This window comes from Syzygium oleosum, unplaced genomic scaffold (genome assembly GCF_021117445.2).
Source record: "Syzygium oleosum isolate NSW1041296 unplaced genomic scaffold, Sole_v2.1 Sole_v2.28, whole genome shotgun sequence".
NCBI lineage: Eukaryota > Viridiplantae > Streptophyta > Magnoliopsida > Myrtales > Myrtaceae > Syzygium > Syzygium oleosum.
In genome coordinates this window covers 3,846,925-3,868,389 of record NW_026607512.1, presented here as the reverse complement: position 1 = coordinate 3,868,389, position 21,465 = coordinate 3,846,925, and the positions used below count along the sequence as shown (strand labels likewise).

Here is a 21,465-nt window from a genome sequence, read left to right as displayed (position 1 = left end):
GCTTGCTCCTTACCATCACTTGGTCTTCTTTAAACAAGCATCGCCCCTGACGATTCATGGTGAATCATTAAATATAAGATCAACGGAATCCCAGGGATTGGTGGTACAAGCACTGGCGGGCATACCAAATATTTTTTTATTTTGTCAAAGGCTTGTTGACACTCTGTGTCCCATTTTACTTTGGCATTTTTCTTCAGCAACTTGAAGAACGGCTTGGTAGTTTCAAAAAGTTGATAGATGAAACGGGCAATATAGTTCAACCGTCCCAACAGACTTCTCACTTTTTTTACCGTTGAAGGAGTTTTGAGATCATATGTCGCCTTGCTTTTCGAGGGGTTTATGTCGATGCCCCTATCGCTAACCACAAATCCCAATAGTTTGCCAGATTTTTCCCAAATACACATTTGTTGGGGTTTAACCTTAACTTGTATATCCTAAGTCTCTCGAATAACTTTCTGAGTACTATTACATGATTTTCTCCTTGTCTGGATTTGGCAATCATGTCATCTACATATACTTCGATTTCTTTATACATCATATCAAGGAATAATGTGACCATTGCTCTCTGATTCGTTGCACCAACGTTTTTCAAACCGAAAGCATTACTTTGCAACAGAATGTCCTCCATAGTGTGATGAAAGATGTTTTCACCTTATCTTCTTTCTTCATGAGGATTTGATTATATCTAGAGAAACTGTCCATGAATAAAAATGTTTCAAACCCAGCAGTGCTATCCACTAGAACGTCAATATGTGGTAGCGAAAAATCATCTTTGGGAGTTGCTTTGTTTAGGTTACGATAATCGATGCAAACCCGCACCCATCCATCTTTCTTCAATATGGGGACTATATTGGCAACCCATTCTGGATAAGGTACCACTTCAATGAATGTGACATTGAGCAATTTCATTACTTCTTCTTCTATCTTTTTTGCCAACTTTGGCTTTGTTCACCGAAGTTTTTGCTTCTTTGGAGGAATGTTCGAATCAATTGGTAGAGCATGTTCAACAATCTTTGGATCAAGACCCAGCATGTTAGCGTAAGACCATGCGAAAACATCGTGATATTCATTGAGTAACTTGGTAATCCTCTTTGCTTCTTTAGAAGAAAGGCTTTCTCCAATCTTAACTTCTTTGGGGTTCTCATCATTACCCAAATTAACGGTAACTGTTTTCTCTAATGTAAGTGGCTTTGATTCTTCGTGACGGATCCACTAGTTTTTGACTCATTCTTCATCTTCATCAACTTCCTCAATATCACAAATAATTTCTTCTAAAGGATTCGGGCCACATAGGAACCTATTATGAGTATGCAAATACTCATTGTTGACACCTGATTTTTAGCTCATTTTTTTTATATTTTCAAAAATCTCAAAATTAGGACTAGGAACCATAAGATCAAAATTTAATTCGTCAAAATTATCACCATCATCAATCTACACTTTGATATAATCAGCGAAGAAGCTCTCACAGACAGGAAAGTTTCTCTCTCTCCTTCAATCACTAAAAATTCATCAAATACACCAAGGTGAAAAATTGGATTTAATCAAGAATTTTAAAGCAAGATCCCTAATTAGTTGTTGTAAAATTTTCATTTGTTTTTTTTTTCAGTTGAGTCAACCAAGACTCAGGTGTCACTTTGTCTTTGAGATCAACCTCTGACGAGCTTTGTGACATTCTAAATTTCGACCCTTTTTGGGATTTATGAAATGAATATTTCATCGATGCACTTTTAGTTAAATCTCGCTCAGAACTGATCACTTATGAGAGAACTAACCTTTAGAGAAAGGCTAATTAGGAATTAAGTACGCACGACCTAAGGACTTGACCGTGTTTTAACACTTTGTCGCGCCGCGCTTTTTTTTTTTGGGCTTTCGGGATTTGCGCGCTAAGGAGGTATTTCCGTGTAAGGGTCTCTCCCAGATCATACCTCACGTGACAGCGGATGGTAATTTCCTATTTAATCAAAGTTTGTGATTTTGGAGTCGCCACTAGTCATTATTGGTAGGTAGACTAAAAATCTAATCGAGGTACGGGAGAAATATCACGATTCTACGAACCAGAGATTTGAGTACGGGACTTGGTTACGTTATTGATCCCGAATCAAGATTCCTAATGCCCTTTCAGTACCTAAGAAAGATACGATGTCTAACATGTCATGCAAATTTCCGAAACTTGCCCACTAATTCTATCCATTCTAATCGCGGGAAAAACCAATCAAGTATTAAATGCACAATCGATGTCAATCAAATCAATCATTCCTAAATGGTCTCTAAAAATGAAAATCAATCAAAACATCCAAACCCTAATGAAGTTCTAGAAGCTTATTCATTTTATGATTTACATTTTTTAGGGTTTTAGGGTTTTTTAGGGGTTATAACCTCTGAATTTGAAATTTTCTAAAAATGCCACTTGGGCACTTCCAAAAATTCAAATTTCACTTTCAAAGGTTGGCCACAGTGTTTTTGGACCATTCTGTGAATTTTAAAATTTTTTGATTTTTTTTTTCCGGAAATTTCAATAACCGAGAATTGATTTTTATGATTTTTTGAAAATTTTTATAAATTTTCCAATTTTTCAGTTTTTTATTGATTTTCTAAAATTTTCACATTTTTTATTTGTATTTTCTGAATTTTTTGAATTTTTTTGAATTTTTATGAATTTTCTAATTTTCTAGATTTTTTATTATTTATTATATTTTTTAAATTTCCCGCTGGGAAACGAACCGGACAGGCCCGGTTCAACCCGGTTCGGCTTGGCGAACCGGGCGTCGCTGACGCCGGTTACCGGTCGTCTTCTCCGGCGAGACCAGAGCAAAAACACGGCGCCATTTTGATCTTTTTCATTTAGGCATTTTCTCGAACGGTTGGTGGGCACTGTTCTGTATTTAATGTTTTCGAGGTCACCGGTCCAGGCTCGTCGCCGATGACCTTCTGGCGACTATCTCACCATTCCGATTGCACCATTGTGATGTTCCTATGTTCTATTTTCAATCCGATCCATTTAGCACGTCGTCGAACCTCTACTGGCCGGCGTAAAACTGATCCAAAAAACCTAATTTGCTAATTACCCTAAATCATCTATTCAAGCCCACTGATTATCAAACAAATCGCCCTAGCCGTCTACGTTGATCTCAATCGATATAAAATCGTCAAACAAGGTGAGAAAATGCTAACTTGGATGGCCTATGACCACGGTGACTCTCCGGTGAGGGTTGCCGAGCTCCGGCGAGACTCCTCCGAATTCTGGTGAGGAGATTTAATGGTGGCCGACTTAGTTTACACAGGTTTTTCAATCAGAAATGCAACTAAACAATGTAAAACATGAGCACTAACAATTTTTTAGCATCAATAATCAAGAATTTTGCAAGATTTAGCTCGGTGAAGTCCATTTTTCAATCTGGAATTCTGGAAAAAAAATGATCGCGAGCGATATTTATCTTCTTTGTTCGATGATCAGAAGAAATTATTGAACTGATCCGCGCCTATAGGGTTATTCCTTGACACTTGAACTTCCGCCTAGTGGTCCTGGCCTCGCCGGAAGAGCTCTGGATGGACCAGAAAAGACTCGGTTTCAGACCTTCAAGACCAGCCGACCCAACTGGAACAGTGGAGGGGAAGTTTCAGCCAAACCCCGATTAGCCGGTGCTCCGCAGTCTAGGGCGGCGCCGGAGGCTCGGGTGGGACCCTCAGACCCTCTTTCTCTAACTCTTCCTCTTTTGTTTTGCCTGTTTCTCTCGCCTCTCTCTCTCAGTAATTTCGTCGAACACTCCTCTCTCTTCATGATCAGTTTTTCCAGCTTTTTTTGTTGATCAATTTCCCACCCAAAGTTTGTTATTGACCGACCTTGAATCGGTTGGGGTGATTCCCTAGCGCCGGCCGGATATTTTCCTGCTGGCCAACTCGATTTGCACGTGTTAAATCGATCGGGGAAGGTTTATAACGTCGCGGGTTTGAACTATTTGTTTTCTGGGTTTATTGCAGTTTGGGTGAGTCGGGTAAGGGAGATGAACAACCCGGGTCGGGTCGGGTTGACCTGGTCGACCCGGCAGACCCGGGTTGATCTAAATTCGCAAATTAAACTCAATTTTGACCCAATTTTCAAAATTAAAACCCGAAATTGAATTATCCATCATATTCCGAACCCAAATATGTGATTTTCTCCAATTTTTGTTATAATTGTGTCCAAGATTTTCACATTTTTGTATTCGGGTTAATAGGATTTTATTCAATTTGATGTCCTAATGACCTGATTAGGCAAAATTGATGCCAAAATTGAATTACCCATCTCTGATTAACTCTAGAAATGATGGTCTCATGGTTCGACAATTTCATATTGGGCATGATTCCAAATTTGGGCTCAAAATTCTTAATTTTCATTTAAATTTTGGGTTTTTTTGATTTCTTTGACAAATTATGCAATTGGACCAACCATTATGTAATTCAAGGTCCCATAATCATTTGTTGTGAAGACACTATGACTTAAAAAAAACTAGAAAAAATTTAATTGTATTTTTTGTTCAATTCGGGTTTAATTTTGCCCAACTTTGGGAAAAACATATACCCGATTGAGATTTTTCAAAATTGATGATGTATTAATGAAATTGGATTTAAAAGAAGACTAATGACTATTTTTATGGAATTTTTCTGATTCGATTTGCTATTTTTCTTTATTTTCTTACTTATTTTGACTAAAAGAAATTAAGGAAAAAAATGCAAGAAAATGCTAAAAAATTAGTTTTTTGTTTAGAAATAGGTTTCTAGGCTTGGCCAAGATCCCTAGTCCTAATTTTGAGATTTTTGAAAATATGAAAAAAATGAGCTAAAAATCATGTGTCAACACACTTCGATCATAAGGATTAACAATGGACAATTTTGGGCCATTATAGACTGATCAAAAGATGATTATGGAACGATTTGCCAACGTTATACAATTGTATCGTGAGTGATTCTGTTTGACCATTGTATAGATTGCGAACGACCCTAGACCAATTTCTAATGATCGTGTTCTTCGGAACTAGTAATTTACCCTCTCAATTACATGACAACCGAAGTCACTATGGCTTGAGTAAATTTAAACACGACTTGATATCGAATCAATCACGGGTTGAATATGCATAACTCCTAAAAACCGCCTATTAGTTTGATATACACTAAAGTCGCAATTGATCGATTTTGACCATAAATTAGGATCCGAGCTTAAGGATCGAACTTTTAAGGATATCAAGACTAATCTATTGGATGTCGCCTCATTAAGCCCATCTAGTTATCGGTTCGCTTAGAAATTCTTGGAAAAGTGAAATTCGGACCAGAAATTGAAAAAGACCTTTTTACCCCTAAGTGTTTTAGGATCTCTTTGTTGTTGAAGGGCAATTTGGTCTTTGTACCTCTCCCTAGTGTGGCCCACCAGCATAGGACAAAATTGTCCTTTTTGTCTTTTGTTAATTCCTTGTTTGCCTTTGATTGTCTTGCTTGGGAAGTTTGATTTGTGGCCATTGGATTAAACTTAGGGACCAAGGGGTAATCCTAGCTCTTCATTTTGGATAGAGCTATCAACCCATTCTCTCTCTCCTCCATTATTGTTCAAACCAGCCATCACTCTCTCTCTCTCTCTCTCTCTCGGCCGTGAACCACCAACCCTCACCACCACCGTGAACCACCACCTCCAACCGCCGTGAACCGCCACCGTTGCCGCCGTTCACCACCATCTTTCTCCCTCTTTTGTTTCGGTCAGCCACTACCATCACCAACACCACCTCACCATCGCCACCATCACCGACCAGCCACTACCAGTAGCATCTCGCCACCACCACCATCACCACACATGAGCCACCATCACCGCTGCTGTTACACGTCACCAAGTCGCCGGAATAACTGCTTCACCATCGGGGCCGAGCTGCTGGTTTAGTTGCGTTTTTGGCTTAGGTTTATTGGTTAGTAACTTCCTTAGGTTGATGGGTGACTAATTGATGTGTTTAGGGGCCAATTAATGGCTAATTGTGGGCTGATTAGTGGACTAATTAGTTGATCGTGTGGCTTAAAGGCTAAATGTATGGTTTATGTGGCTGATCACGTGCTTAGGGTAATCATGTGGCTAATTAGTTAGATCAATGGTTGATCATATACTTAATGATTGATCATGTGGTTTAAATATTAATCATGTGGTTGATTAATGGCTAATCATGTGCTAATAGTTAATCATGTGGCTGATTAGTTAAATCAATGGTTGATCATGTGCTTAATATTGATCATGTGGCTTGATTTGGCTGATCATGATTGTTTAGTGGCTGATTCAAATAATCAATGGTTGATCTTGCTTAGTTGTGGTTGATCATGGTGATTGATGGCTGATCATGGTTGTTTGATGGTAGATCATATGGTTAGATGTTGATCATGTGGCTTAATGATAGATCGTGTGGTTAATCATGGCTAATCATGTGATTCAATGGTTGATTGTGATTAGTTAATGATGTTTGATATTGAAACGAGTGCGAGTCATGACCTGTTCGTTCGTAGAGAATTACACATCATAAATACTCTGTATTGGCTAAATCGCAAAGATAAGAATTGGTATTGAGTGAATGATGTGTGTGTATGGTCATGATAGTTCCGTTTATGCGGGGATTCTAGACGATGCCGTGTCGTAGTGGAGGTCGGATCGATACTCTTAAATGGAATGCCATCTGGTACCCGGTTTGCTGGGGGTGTTCAATCCTAGATGTTGCCGTGCTCGAAGTAGTGGGACGATGCCTGGCTAGACCGGAAGACCGACGGGGGTTCGGTGTAGCCCGAGGGGTTGTTAATAATCTGGACAACTACGCGAGTGTTATGCATTGGGAAATGCTATGTGCCTGAGATCGATGTTGAATATGTCTGGATTATTAATTGTGTTACATATATTTATGCCATGGATTGTATTGTATGTGCTCAGGAAGCAATTGTTATGTTGTGGCGGTTTCTAATGTGCAGGGTTTGTGTATGTGCCAAGGCGATGTAAGGGCACTTGTGGTTATTCATGGCATGTTGGATGCTAGAATTACATGTTTAGGATTGTCCAGAGGTACATGTTATCCTAAGCGAGGCTTAGGGAGTTTACTTATTGAGTTTTATCTCACTGTTATTGTTATTAACCATTTTAGATCCCCGACCATGAATGATCCTCATCAACGTTTTAGGATACTGATGGATATGGATCATATATTAACGGAGTACTTAGTAGGAGAGGATAAGGTTTATATAAGGCATGCGTTGACGGTTTGGGTGGATGAAGGTTTTGCGTTGTAAAAGCCACATACCTTTTTGGCTTGGTTCTATTGAGAGGGGAGCGTTTTGTTTGGTCTTCTTCGAGGCTTTGATGATCCCCATGATGGCAAATTGGGAGTTGCTGAGTGGGATCCCATGGAGATAGATCCTCCCGACGGGGCCATTACTGACCTTGACACCAGTCCCAAGAGTTCATATTCCGAGCTGGATTATTTAGAGTCTGATCTAGAGACGCCTCCAGGGTACCACGGGGACTAATGATAGGATTAGTTACCTCGTCTTTTTTAGCGCCCTCTTTTGTGTAGAGAAGCTAAGCTAACCGACCACCCGATCCCTTTTGTTTGTGTGTGGTTTGTAGAAGTGGCCTCTAGTAAGGCTTGCATATTGTATCTTCTGTGAGTAACCATATGTTTGTAAAAGTGACTTGGTTGGTTTGTGTATATTGTGTCTTCTTTACTATCCCTTTGTATGATTGTTATTTGGGTGTTTCAAGTTCGCTTCCCCATGTGTTCTCTCGTAAGTAAGTGGGTTGGGTCAACGACAAGTCCTAGGATGTCGCATTCGAATGACCATTGGTGGGATGCTGCGAGCTCGTAGGGTTCGTGGCGTGACAAGCTTAATTTCAAAGATGAGCAGTTATTGACACTTGAGTTTTTGCCCATGTTTCAAATTTACATAAAAACCACAAATACAGGATTAAGAACCTTGGCCATGCTTAGGAACCTATTTCTAAACCAAAAATAAAATTTCTAGAATTTTTGTGAATTTTTCCTTAATTTCTTTTGGCCAAAATGAGAGAAAAATCAAGAAAAATGCTAAATGGAATTCAAAAATTCCATAAAAATAACCAATAGTCTTCTTTTAATTCCAATTTCATCACTAAAGTTTCAATTTTGGAAAATTTCATTTGGGGATACGTTTTTCCCAAAATTGGGTAAAATTCATATCCTAATTGAACTAAAAATCCAATTAAGTCATTTTTAGATCATAGTGTCTTCACAACAATTGATTCTGGGACCTTGAATTGCATATTGGTTGGTCCAATTTCACAGTTTGACAAAAGAATTGAAAAACTCCAAAAATCAATTGAGAATTGGGGATTTTAATGCCCAAATTGAGGATCTTATTCAATTCGAAATTTTTGATTGAAGGCCATACCTGTCCTGGGGGTAATTGATCATGGGTAATTCAATTTTGGCCTCAATTTTTCCTAATTAGGCCATTTGAATACTGAATTGAATAAAAACCCAATTAATCCGAACCCAAATTTGGGAATTTTATGTCTAATTGAAACATAAATTCAAGTTGACTGCATATTTTGATGTAAAATGTGTCAAGCATTCAAAATTTGGGGTTAAATTTGAAAAATTAGGTCCAAATAGAGGTTAATTTGTGAATTTGGACCGACTCAGGTCTGCCGGGTCGGTCTCCTTCTCCACTCGACTCGCCTCCATGCCTGGAAAAGAAGAAAAATATCTTCTTGGACCCGTCCTCTCACCGACTTTGATCCCACTATAAACACGTGAGAATGCCCATTTAATAGCTGGAGAATCTCCAGCTGTTATCAGTTATCGATTATAACAAACTTGGAGGTCGGTTGGACCAAGAAGGCGGCGAGAAATTGAGCTGAAAAAAGGCGGGAAGATCATTATCCGAGCAGAGAACCTGCTCGACGAAAATCCAGAGAGAGAGAGAGAGAGAGAGAGAGAGAGAGAGAGAGAGAGAGAGAGAGAGAAATTGAGCGAGAGAATAAGTTGAGGTTCCAGAGACCGAGTGATAGGCATTTTTCTACCATAAAAGCGCCGACAAATTGGTCCTGACGGTGAACCTTCTCACTGGAAACCTCGAGACAAGCTGGCCATGGAGTTTTGAAACTGAGTTCCGGCCAATCAACCTGAGACTTTTCTAGCGAAATGACGACCATAAGCTTGAAGAACAAGTTTCAAAGAGCCAACCTGAAGTCTTCATACAACTCGGAATTTCCATTTTGACCTCCATTGAAAAAGGTAAAGTTGATTCGTGATCACAGTTTGATAAAAGTCCAAAACATGTGTTTGAGTTCCATCATATTTGATCATGCAATTTTTTTCGTGATTTTGAGATTATTGATGTTTTAAACATGATTCTAATCATATAATTGTCTCTTAGTTGCATCTTGGATCATTGAACTTGCATTTCACCGAGTCGGCCACCACGAACTTCATCACCAAAGCTTCCCAGACCTCACCAAAGCATTTCTGCTGTCAATGGCCACTCAAGTTAGTGATTTCCGACCTTGTTTGATGTTTTAATCATTGTTTTGAGCGATAGAAATGGTTAGGGTGTTGTATTTGTTGATCTGGTTATTATAAACATGTGCTAGAACAGCTTCAATATTAGGATTTTAGGTTCGGTTTTCGCCGACCGACGGTGAATTGACTGGATTAGATTGTCAGAAGATGATAGGGACTCAACACAGAACCTAAAATCATGGTCGAAAACTTCCCGAAAGGTCGTCGGAGCTTGGTTCGAATTGGCAGCCTCTAAAATGTTAGAACCAGTGTCACGTACACTAGGTCTTCGGCGAAATGCCTAGAAGAAAAGAAGAAGAAACAGTGTTGTTTGGCACCATCCTTGCTTGGGCGGTCGGAGGCCGATTTGGGCCGGTCTGGCTAGCTCAGACCGGTCTGAATCGGTCCGGTTCAACCTTGGCAGGAAAATTCAAAACGAAAAATTAAATAAATCAGAAAAAATTATAAAAAATCATAAAAATTTTAAAATTTTAAAAAATTATAAAAAAATTATAAAAAATAGAAAATTCATAAAATGTATAAAAACTCTAAATTTTTTTTTCAGAAAATTCATAAAAATTTGAAAATTCTAGAAAATCCATAAAAATTGAAAAATGAAAAATTCATAAAAAAATTCCCAGAAAAATAAAAAATTAGTTTCCGGGAAAGTAAAAATTATCAATAAAAAAAACAATCAAACATCAAAAATTTCAAAAACTCACAGATTGACTCAGAAATCCTGTGGCCACCCATTTTAGGTAAAATTTAAATTTTTTGAGGTGCCCAAGGGGTATTTTTGAGAACTCTTTAGTTTAGGGGTTAAAGGAGTTTAACCCTTAAAAGGGGTCTTTACCCCTAAAAAACCCTAAGACAACACAAATTATTAAATGAATAGGCCTTTAGGGCTTTACTAGGATTTGAGTATTTTGATTGATTTTCATTTTAGAGACCATTTTAGGAATGTTGTGTTTGATTGAAATTGATTGTGCATTTTCTTATTGATTGGTTGATTTCTCCCGATTAGAATGGTTTGAACTAGTGGATAAGCCTTACGGACTCGCGTGACATGTTAGACACATGGTATCGTTTTAGGTACCGAAAGGGTATTAGAGATCTTGATTCGGGATCATTAGCGTAACCAAGTCCTTATACCCATGCAATCTTTAGTTCACAGAAATCGTGGTATTTCTTCCATACCTCAATTAGGTTTCTAGTCGACTAATAAGGACTAGTGGCGACTCTAAATTAAAACTTAGGTTAAATAGAAAGATAAAAAAAAAAATAATACCCACTGTCACGTGAGGTATGATCTGGGAGAGACTCTTGTTTCTCTAGTGATAGGATGTCTGCGAGACGTTTGGGCAAATATCCATTTCGGACCTTAGTAGCTTATTCGGGGACAGTTTCCTCATTCGTGATGGACGAAAATACCTCCATAGGCGTGCAAAAGCGCGGTGCGACAAGTTTCATATAAACTTCCTCATCCAAGTCACAATGTAGAAAATGGATTGTTGACATCCATCTAATGCAACTCCTAATTACGAGCCAATGCAACTGCAAGAAGACACCATACAATGACTAGTTTAGCCATTGGTATGAAGGTTTCATGGAAGTACACACCCTCCATCTGAGTGAATCCCTTTGCTACAAGACGAGCTTTATATCGCTCAATACTACCGTCAGCTCGACACTTGATTTTGTAAATCCACTTGCACCCTATGGGTTTTTACCCTTCGGCAAAGTTGCTAAAGTCCACGTCTTATTATATTTTAGTGCTTTAATTTCTGCCGCCATCGCTTCTCTCCACAAAGGATTTTTAATAGCCTTAATGTAATTCCTAAGCTCAATATCAGAATCAACAACAGCTAAAAAAGCTATGTGAGGCTCAGTAAATTGTTCATAAGAAATAAACTTCTCGATTAGATGGATCGTGTCTGAAGATATCGATGGAGTAGGTTGAGGAGTTGGGGTTTTCGTTTGGACCGTATGGCACACATAATCTTGCAAATGGGTTGGCTGTCTTTTCTATCGTGTGGGGCTAATTAGGAGTGAAATTTGGTCATCGGGCTACTCGCTGGTTTGCTCTTCAACTTGGACTGTATTATCACTATCTTGCATCATAGTCTGCCCGTTTTCTTCACGAACTTGGCTTAGAACCCTCTCTTCCTCCCCCTAAGGTTGATTCCACCCCTCATCAATAGGACTCGGCTCTCAAGTCAATGTCAAAAGAGGAAGAGAGTCTTGATCCTTTTGTGCAGGTTGTTGAGTAAATGGGAAATTCTCTTCATAGAAAGTAATATCACAATATACCAATAATTTTTCAGTTTCCAAATCAAAAACCTTCCAAACCTTCGTGCCGTATGGATATCCCAAAAATATACATTTTCTTGCCCTTTCTTCAAATTTATCTTTGCCCTTTGATAGTTTGTGAGCAAACCATAGTGTACTGAAAACTCACAAATGACTATAATCCGGCAATTTTCCAAACAAAAGCTCATGTAGAGTTTTTCCGGATAATAATGGAGTTAGAGTATAACTGACTAAATAAGCAATCGTTAATACATATTCATCCCAAAAATGAATTGGTAAATTCACTTGAAAACAAAGTGCTCGTGCTACATTGAGGATTTGTCGATGTTTTCTTTCAACTCACCCATTCTACTGTGGCGTGTAGGAGCATGATGTTTGGGGCGTGCATGATAATCATTCTGTTTCTGTTTAGAACTAGTTTTTTGTTCCTAGGAACAGGTTTGGAACAAAAATCCGTTTGATAACGCAATTTCATTTTTTTATTTTTGGAACAACTTTTTGTTCTAGAACTGGTTTTAGACCAAAAATCAAAACAAAAAAAAGTAGTTTTTCTATTTCTGGACGAGAAATGAGAACAATTTCTAAAAGAACTTGTCTTCTTTCTTCAAAACACATATCTTCCTAAATTTGGCTGCGGTCTGACTTGGTCAGACTGGTACGAACCGATTTGGTTCGGTTCATTCCTAGCGGCAATATAAAAAAAATTAGAAAAATCAGAAATAAAATAAAAAAATTCAGAAAATTCATAAAAAAAATTAGAAAATTCGGAAAATTCCTAAAAATCTCAAAAAAAATTCAGAAAATCCATAAAATTGAAAATTTCCAGAAAAATTCATAAAAATTTCTAGAAAATAAAAAAATTCAGTTTTCAGGAAAATAAGAAATTTGGTGAACTTTTTCAAAAAAAAATCAAAAAATCAAAAATTTCAAAACTTCACAGAATGACTTAGAATACCTGTAGCCACCCACTTTAAGTGAAATTTAAATTTTTTGAGGTGCCCAAATGATATTTTTTAAGACTCCTTAGTTTAGGGATTTAAAAGGGGTTTTAACCCCCAAAAGGGGTCTTTACCCCTAAAAAACCCTAAAACCCTAAATAAAACACAATCCTTTGAATGAATAAGCCTTTAGGGCTTTAGTAGGGTTTGGATGTTTTGATTGATTTTCATTTTAGAGACCATTTCTAAAAAATGAATTTCTGTTTCGAGAAATAGAAATTTGTGTTGTTATCAAACGGGTTTATGTTCCAGGAAATACAAATTTTATGCTGTTATCAAACGGGTTTCTATTCTAAAAATAGAAATTTTTGATCATTATCAAACGGGTTTCTTTCCTCAGAAACTCGTCCTGGGAACAGAAATAGAAAAATCTATTTCTGTTCCAGGAATTGTTTCTAGAATAGAATGGTTATCATTCGCACCCTTGATATATCACTCCATTATTGTAAAAAAAAATTTCATGGAATTAGAAAGAAATTCACGGCCATTATCACTTTGCACCATTTTAACTACTCGACCAAATTTGGTCTTTACCATCTGACAAAAATTAACAAAGACTTTGTAACGTCTCTAATTTTTCCTTCATAAAATAGACCCAAATTGCCCGACTATAATCATCGACGATGGTTAAAAAATAATGTGCATCGGAGAGAAACCCAATCTGATATGGTCCCCAAACATCACAATATAACAAATCAAAACATCCACCGGCTTTATTATTACTTAAAGGAAATGAGGAACGGGCTTGTTTTGCACGACAACATATATCACACAAATCATCCCCATCTTTATTTATTTCAATACCGGTGATTAAACTCAAAGCTTGCCATGACGGGTGCCCCAATTATTGATGCCAAATGTCAATATTCTGTCCCTTTACTGCTGGAAAAGCCGAATGAGTGCCTATACATCCAAGATAATAAACCCCTTCTCAAAAATTACCCACTCCAATCGATCTCTTCGAGGATAGGTCATGTATGATACATTGAGAATAGAAGAACGTTACTGAGCAATCCAAATTCGACCTGAATTTTATGACAGAAATAAGATTGCACTTAAAGTTTGGGACATATAGCACATCGTGCAAAATAAAATTAGGGCTTAAATAAACATCACCTCTTTTGATGGCATGAGTCACTTTTCCATTATGAGTTCGTATAGGATATGCACCCATGATATTCCTTGGTCAATTAGAACCAAAAGTTGCCATGTCATATGTTCAGAGGCGCAACTATCAATAATCCAATTTGTGTAAACATCATTGGGCCAATAGGCCTTACCTATGAGTTGATCATTTGAAGTAGACAATTTCATTACCATAAGCAAACTGACCAAATGCTGATATTGATCATTGCTAATTATTGTTGTCGTCTCTGTCCCCTTCAGACCTCCTCGACCGGTATCTGCAAAGTGTCAGAACTGTTGATGCTAGCCTGTGCGGAATATACTGCCGCTGTGGAATGATACCTTTTGCGTGCCTTTCCACCTCGCCTTGACTCCCAATTTGGAGGATATCCATTCAACTCCTAGCAATGACTCTTCTTGTGCCCAACCTTCCCTTGGTGGTCACATATAGGTTTTTCGAATAATGCTTTCTTTAGGCCCACTCTTCCAATTGAGAAAGCAACACCTTCAATTTTCCTTCCTCACACAATTGATCATTGGCGCTCCCCTTGCGTGATCATAGAATAAACGTTAACGAGGGACGGGAGTGGCTCAATGTTGAGAATTTGAGAATGAACATTCTCATTGATCTTGGCATTAAGGCCCATAAGAAACTGGTGGATCTTCTCCACTTCCTTCTTCTTTGCGTACATCATGGCTACAGCATAGGTACAGTTTGAGAAGTCATCATAGTCATCGAGTTCGTCCCTTAAGACCTTCAATTTGGTGTAGTATTCCACCACCAAGAGTCCTCCTTGCTGTAGGAGCCCAATCTTGGTTTTGATCTCGTGGATACAAGGTCCATTATCTTAGGCGAATCTCTCCTTCAACTCATCCCGCATTATCTTTGCTTCTTCTGCGTATGCCACACTTCCCTGGAGACTCCTGTCATGGGAATTGAAAATCCATGAAACCATCATGGAATTACAAATGTCCCTGGCATTTAATTCGGGTACGCTTGGATTCGGTTTCTCTAGTGATCCATCAATAAACCCGAGTTTATTTTTCTCCCGAAATGGGCGTCTTGTCGCCTTCGACCATGTTGCATAGTTATCCCGGGTCAGCACACATTAAACAAGTACGCTTCCAAGATTGTCAGAGGTGTTGAGATAATATGGTGAGGAAGGGTCAATTACCTTCTTGGTAGACGCTTCCAAAGCCTAGACCCTTCCAAAGCCATAACGCAAATGATGCGAGTCAAATTGTTTGTGTGTTTAAGCTCTATGGCTCTAATACCATGTGAAAATTCGTAATTTGCTTGTATTGCTGAACATATGGCACAAATATTTATACAACATACTTAATAATGAATTTAACCATCCAATAATGAATTTTACAAATTGCAGCAAACCATCCAATAATGAATTTTAACCATATAGAAAAACATAATGTAAATCCTCAGCAAATCTTCTGCAATAGTGCGACTCTATATTTAACCATTCAATAATGAACTTTACAAATTGCCGCAAACCAACAAGCATTGAACCAGTTCAGTTCATAAACAAACGTTTAAGATGATTATTTTCGGAGGATTTATAGGATTATTTTCATCATTGGTTCATTCAAGGAATAAATTAAATGAATGATATATATTTAGAAAACTGTGAGGTAAAATCCAAATAAAAAGAACATATGAAATATCTATTTACAGAGTATGGAATATGATTTACTATTATCTCTATAAATTTGTATAGTTGTTCTAAAAAGATAAGGGAATTCATTGCTTAAAAGCAAAGAAATCTCTCACCATGAGATTGCATATCAGTTTCCTTTATCTTTCGAAATTAATTCTAAATCTATTTTATTTCCATCCTCATTAACCCTTATGATTAATTAATTAAAATATAATATAATTAATTTGCCCAACTTATGTTTATCGTCAGTCTTATTTTCATGAGATATGTCGGACTATCTTTTGGCAAGTGGACTCATGCGAATTTTGGGTTTGCAATTCGTCACTATTCCGAAACACTCAGAAATGAATCATATGTTCTTCAAATTGATTAGGTATATTTAATTCGTTGAAGTGTAATGCACGAGCATGGAAGATAGTCACGTTCACGTGGTCATCGCAATCGAGTTGTTTCTATCAATATAGAGTGATCAAAAATTGCATAAAAGTAAATTATATATGTTTGACTTAGATAATGTCATCAACGGACAATTAATTTACCGTGCATAACCCGGTCAATAAATAAAATAGGCACAATCAAACCTGATGGAGGACATCACATCACAAGCATAGACTATGGGGGAGACACATATGGTTGATAAAGAAAATCATGTCTCCACTGGGTCTTTATTAGATAAATATATAAATATATGACCGAAGACAAATGAGACCAGTACCAAAATAGTTATTTTATTATGACAATCATCGTTTACTATATGACCCATCAACAAAATATCCTCATTCAATTGTAACATAATTTCGTGTTACCACTACATCACGGGAATAATATCGTGGAAGTCGAAAGATTTGAATGAAAATTCCCGAGAGCAGAATTTTTGCATTTTTTTTACTATTGGAATTTCGATGATCAAACAAAAACCATTCAAACAAGCAACAAGGTGTATCTCATGCAAAACTAAGTTCAACTCCTTGGCGTGATCGAGAATGTGCGTCACATCTATGTTGATGATGACAAAAAAGGTGGCTTCGTACTAGAGTGGCTCTCTGCTTCTGGAGACTTGTGAAACCTCCATACTTTTTTTCCATTCACAAGAAGTTGTGAATTGTCCATTTCCCAAGGCAAAGTCTTACGCCCAATAATATAGACCTTCTCGAATAATTTGGTAAATAAGATCCGTACCTGAATGATCACTACCTTAATAATTGTTTGAATTATTATTTTTAGACTATGCGAACGTGAATGGGACCATGTTATTTAAAATGTTGTCATAGCAAGATCTTTTTTGGTAGATGTAGTTCAAGGATGGCTGAGAGAAGAGACTAATTGCCAGAGTAAGAGGACTCAGACAAGGTTGACTCTAACAAGCCTTAAGGGTAGTAAAGGAGCGTGAATCGACCGAATCACATATAAAATAAAGTTAGTATCGTTAAACGTTGTGAGCCAACACCAACGCTGATGTTAGTGTTTTAAGGAAATATGCAATATCTCAAGTCCCAAATTAGATAGCAGAGGACTTCTTAAATGATTTAGAATTACATAGGAACCACTCCCTATTGGTTGCCACCTAGTAATGTCATTTGAGTACTTTTTCAGGTTTTATCTTCCTATATTGTGCGGGGTTGTTGCAAACCGTAGGATATATAAGCACTGAAAATCAGTTTGCAAAATGGTCCGACAGGTTGTAAATAAATATTTGAACAAATTGTTGTATTCAACAACGGCAATTTGTCGTGCAATAAAAAAACGCACAAGACTTCCAATTTCCATGTTATTTGGACTAGAGGTCATTGGTTCTAGGGTGAGTTGGTTTCCAATGTAAGTTCTAGAATCATTGGTTCATGAACCAGACACTCTAAAACTGATTCTTCCTAAACCATAGCTTGACCGTCCGGTCCAAGTCGGTTCAGTTCAATTTCCGAGTTGAACCGGACCCGTACTCACCTTATTCAATTAAAGGCGGGGTTGTTGTAGTGCTAACGTATTTCGTTTTTCTCGTCTTTTACATCCAAAGCGTGCAGCCCACGGAGATGGTCTCCACATTGCAAAAAGGCAACGCAATTACGCAAAAAAGACTTTGACATGTGAACCCGCATTAAGTGATGCCCCGTGGGACTGTGGTCGCCAGATGGATTAATCTATAGACCTCGTTATAAGCGATCCCAACGTGTTCGTCGAATCAAAGTTTTGGTCTTCACGTTGTAAGACTATAAAAGAAGAAGAAGAAGAAGATGCAAGAGCCTTGAGATTTGATTGAGTGGTCAAACACGTTGTAAACACGGAGCAGATGAGGCCAAGGCAGCGTTTGTGTAAAGTCCTACGCAATGCGTGATCGATAAAAAGCGGTTTGCGGAGATCGCAGACCTGGTTGGTCCGTAGTGCCCCCAACGCCTATGTCCGAAAATTCCCTAATAAAATTTCTCTCGTTTGCCTAACTTCATATTCTTGATCCGCCTCTAGTTTACTACTATTTGAAGAAATAAACTGAACCGGAATGTTCCGAGAGGATATGTTACTCAAAAGGAAGATAAACCTTTGAGAAGTTATTAAACAGAGTAAGATATGTAGTAAACTGAATCTGAACCACTAAAAATGGTGGAATCTATATAGATTCCATTATATCTAAAAGTTCATACTTAATTCAATTCATATAATCCGAATTCCCAGAATAATTTCTCGCGACTTATTGTCAGGACAAGCCTCCAGGCAGCTTCCCTGTGCTCATCTCTTTGGTTGTTGATTTAAAAGCGAACAATTGCCGTTGTTTCAGATCTGTTTATCAGGAATGATTCAAAGTCAAAACCACTCGTTTGAAAACTCTGAGACAAATCTCAGTCGGCGAAGGCCTTTTTCTAAGAAAATGAGGGCAACGTTCCCATTTTTTAGGCGTCACCTGCCTTGGAGGTTCAGCTGAAACTTGTGTGTATATATAGCATGTAGTTCAACCAAACCATCATCACACGTTTGAAACTTTCACATAATTTGTCTTTGAAGTCCCAGTAGTGCAAACAAATTCCTCCCCCAGTGTGCGTCCTACCACCTTCCCGGAATTGATCAAACAGCTTCGTTCCATCATGTCTTCGCCTTCACAATCCATTCACATCGTGTTCATTCCGCTCCTGGCACAAGGTCACATGATTCCTATGGTGGACATGGCGCGAATTTTCGCTTTACGGGGAGCAGTTGCAACTATATACACGACCCCTGTCAATGCCCTCAGGTTCAGAACAACCATCGATCGATCCGGCAAACTCGGAATGCCAATCCGGCTTGTAGAAATCCCTTTCCCGTGTGAAGAAGTGGGGCTCCCTATCGGGTTCGAGAATCTCGATATCCTCCCGTCACCAGAGCTATTGACCAAGTTCTATAATGCGCTGGGAAAATTGCAAGAACCGATTGAGAAGCACCTTCGAGAACAAACCCCTGCTCCTAGCTGCATAATATCGGACAAATACATATTTTGGTCATCCGAAACCGCTCAAAGATTCGGAGTTCCAAGATTTGTTTTTCATGCAATGTGTTGCTTCTCCGTGTTGAGCGCTCATAACTTGAAGCAATTCATTTGCTCGGATTCGATTACTTCTGACATGGAACCATTGGAGGTGCCGGGGATGCCAAAGGGGTTCAAGATCACAAAAGCACAGCTTCCAGGAAATTCCGTGCGTCGACAGGATTTCGAGGTCTTCCGTGGGAAGATACAGGAGGCTGAAATGGCAGCTCAAGGGGTTGTGGTCAATAGCTTTGACGAGCTGGAGCACGGATGCATCGAGGCGTACCAAAAGGCGATTGGGAAAAGAATTTGGAGCATTGGACCCGTTTCTTTGTGCAACAAAGATGAGTCAGACATGTTTCAGAGAGGAAACAAAGCCTCCAGCGATTCAGAAAAATGCATGGCATGGCTCGATTCAATGAGGCCAAGATCAGTGATTTACGCCTGCCTAGGAAGTCTATGCCGTTTAGTCCCGTCGCAGCTGATGGAGCTGGGGAGGGGCTTAGGAGCATCACAACAGCCTTTTGTGTGGGTGATCAAAAGGGAAGAGGGAGATTCGGAATTAGAGAGCTGGTTAATGGAGGAAAGATTTGAGGAAAGGATAAAAGGAAGAGGAATTGTGATAAGAGGGTGGGCTCCTCAGGTCGCCATGCTATCTCACCCAGCAATCGGAGGATTCTTAACGCACTGCGGTTGGAACTCGACCTTAGAAGGCGTGTGCTCGGCGCTGCCGATGATAACTTGGCCTCTATTCTCTGAGCAGTTTGTGAATGAGGCGCTCGTGGTGGACATACTGAAGATCGGAGTTCGAGTGGGCGTGAAGGTGCCGGTGAGATGGGGGGAGGAAAGGAAGGTTGGTATATTGGTGAAGGAAGATGAGATCGCGAGGGCTATTAATGCGCTGGTGTCTGAGGATGAAGAAGGAGAAGAGAGAAGGAAGAGAGCAGCTGAACTTGGGGGGAAGGCAAGACAAGCAATGCAGGAGGGAGGGTCTTCTCACTCCAATGTGTCGCGAGTGCTGCAGTATATTATGGCAGGACCAACCCAAGAAGCTGTTTGAGGCATCATATAGATCATGTGATTAAGTAGATATGAATCGTGGATTGAATAAGAATTGCATTCGACTGAGTGCACGGAATACAATATGTTGTGCTTCTTTCAGACTTGACCGTTCCGTATCAATTTAGCCACTGTGCGTCAAGCCGCATGAAACTCATGTTGCAAATGACTGGACTTTTATCACATCCACATCCCACTGATGAGCAGGCATAAAAATTTGATGATCGTCTTTTCGGTCTAATTTCAGTATAGAGTTTTCTAAGTGCTCTTGACCTTCTAATTTTGTTAGAGATCTTGACAAGTGGGAAACTTTGCAATGCTTTCAAAATTTTCATTGATTCTTAGGGCATGTTTGGTTCAACTTTGAAAATACTACTTGGGGGAATGCAAAAACCTTTGGGTGAAAGCCCATTGGGAAAATGCAAATGATATTTGGTAAAAATATTTTGTAAAGCTACTTTGGCCAAAATATAGTGTTTGGTGAATTTTTTTTACAAATGAACTTTGAGAATTATCTTATTTATTAAAAAAAAACTAACCTACCCATCGCCGGAGCCGGCCGCCGGCGATGGCCTACGGCCGCCGGCGAGATAGATCTGGCGCCGGCGACCCCCGGCGAGCCAGATCTGCCGCCGCCGGCGGTCGTCCGAGGCCAGACGACCCTTGGCGGGGGTCGCACGACCCAGGCAATGGTCGACTGAGGTCACGCGACCTCAGGCGACGGCCACCTGGGTCGCATGACCTCAGGCGACGGCCACCTGGGTCGCGGGACCCAGTCGACGGCCGCCTGAGGTCGCGCGACCCAGGCGACGGCTGCCTGAGGTCGCGCGACCCAGGCCGGCGGCGCCTGGGCGGTCGCGCGACCTCCGGCGGCCGTCGCCTGGATCGTGCAACCTCGCCGGCCTCTTGCCGGCGCGATCCAGGCGCCGGTCGCCCTCCCTCGCCGAAGAAGATGAACAGTGACGCATGAACAGTAGCATTTGGCAAAGGCTGAAAGCCCAAGGCTGGTCCGGACCAGCTTTGGGCTTTCAGCATTTGGAATGCTAGCATTGGCCAAATGCTAGGTCAAATGCTGAACCAAACACCCCAACATTTTGGGAAAGGGCTTTCGAGGCTCAAAGCCCCTTCCCAAAGCTGAACCAAACACCCTCAAATATCAGGCATAACCTAAAAAGAACAACGAAACTGCTGAGAAGTGACAACTAAGTTGAAATGGAAAAGGATGATAAACGAATATGTCCTTAAGATATATGGATCGACCAACGGCGAGGGACTAATCTGCC

General features: G+C 39.5%; 1 protein-coding gene across 1 annotated transcript; it reads left to right on the top strand.

The window, feature by feature from the left end:
* The first annotated feature begins 18,618 nt into the window (after positions 1-18,618).
* On the top strand, positions 18,619-20,365 carry LOC115675238 (UDP-glycosyltransferase 73D1-like). Its single transcript, XM_056303681.1, has one exon. The coding sequence runs from the start codon at positions 18,708-18,710 to the stop codon at positions 20,181-20,183; it is 1,476 nt and encodes a 491-aa protein (XP_056159656.1). The 5' UTR covers positions 18,619-18,707; the 3' UTR covers positions 20,184-20,365.
* Positions 20,366-21,465: the final 1,100 nt, after the last annotated feature.

Bases quoted from the DNA above. Each gene is read 5' to 3' on its own strand.
- LOC115675238 (XM_056303681.1), top strand. From the start codon at position 18,708: ATGTCTTCGCCTTCACAATCCATTCACATCGTGTTCATTCCGCTCCTG.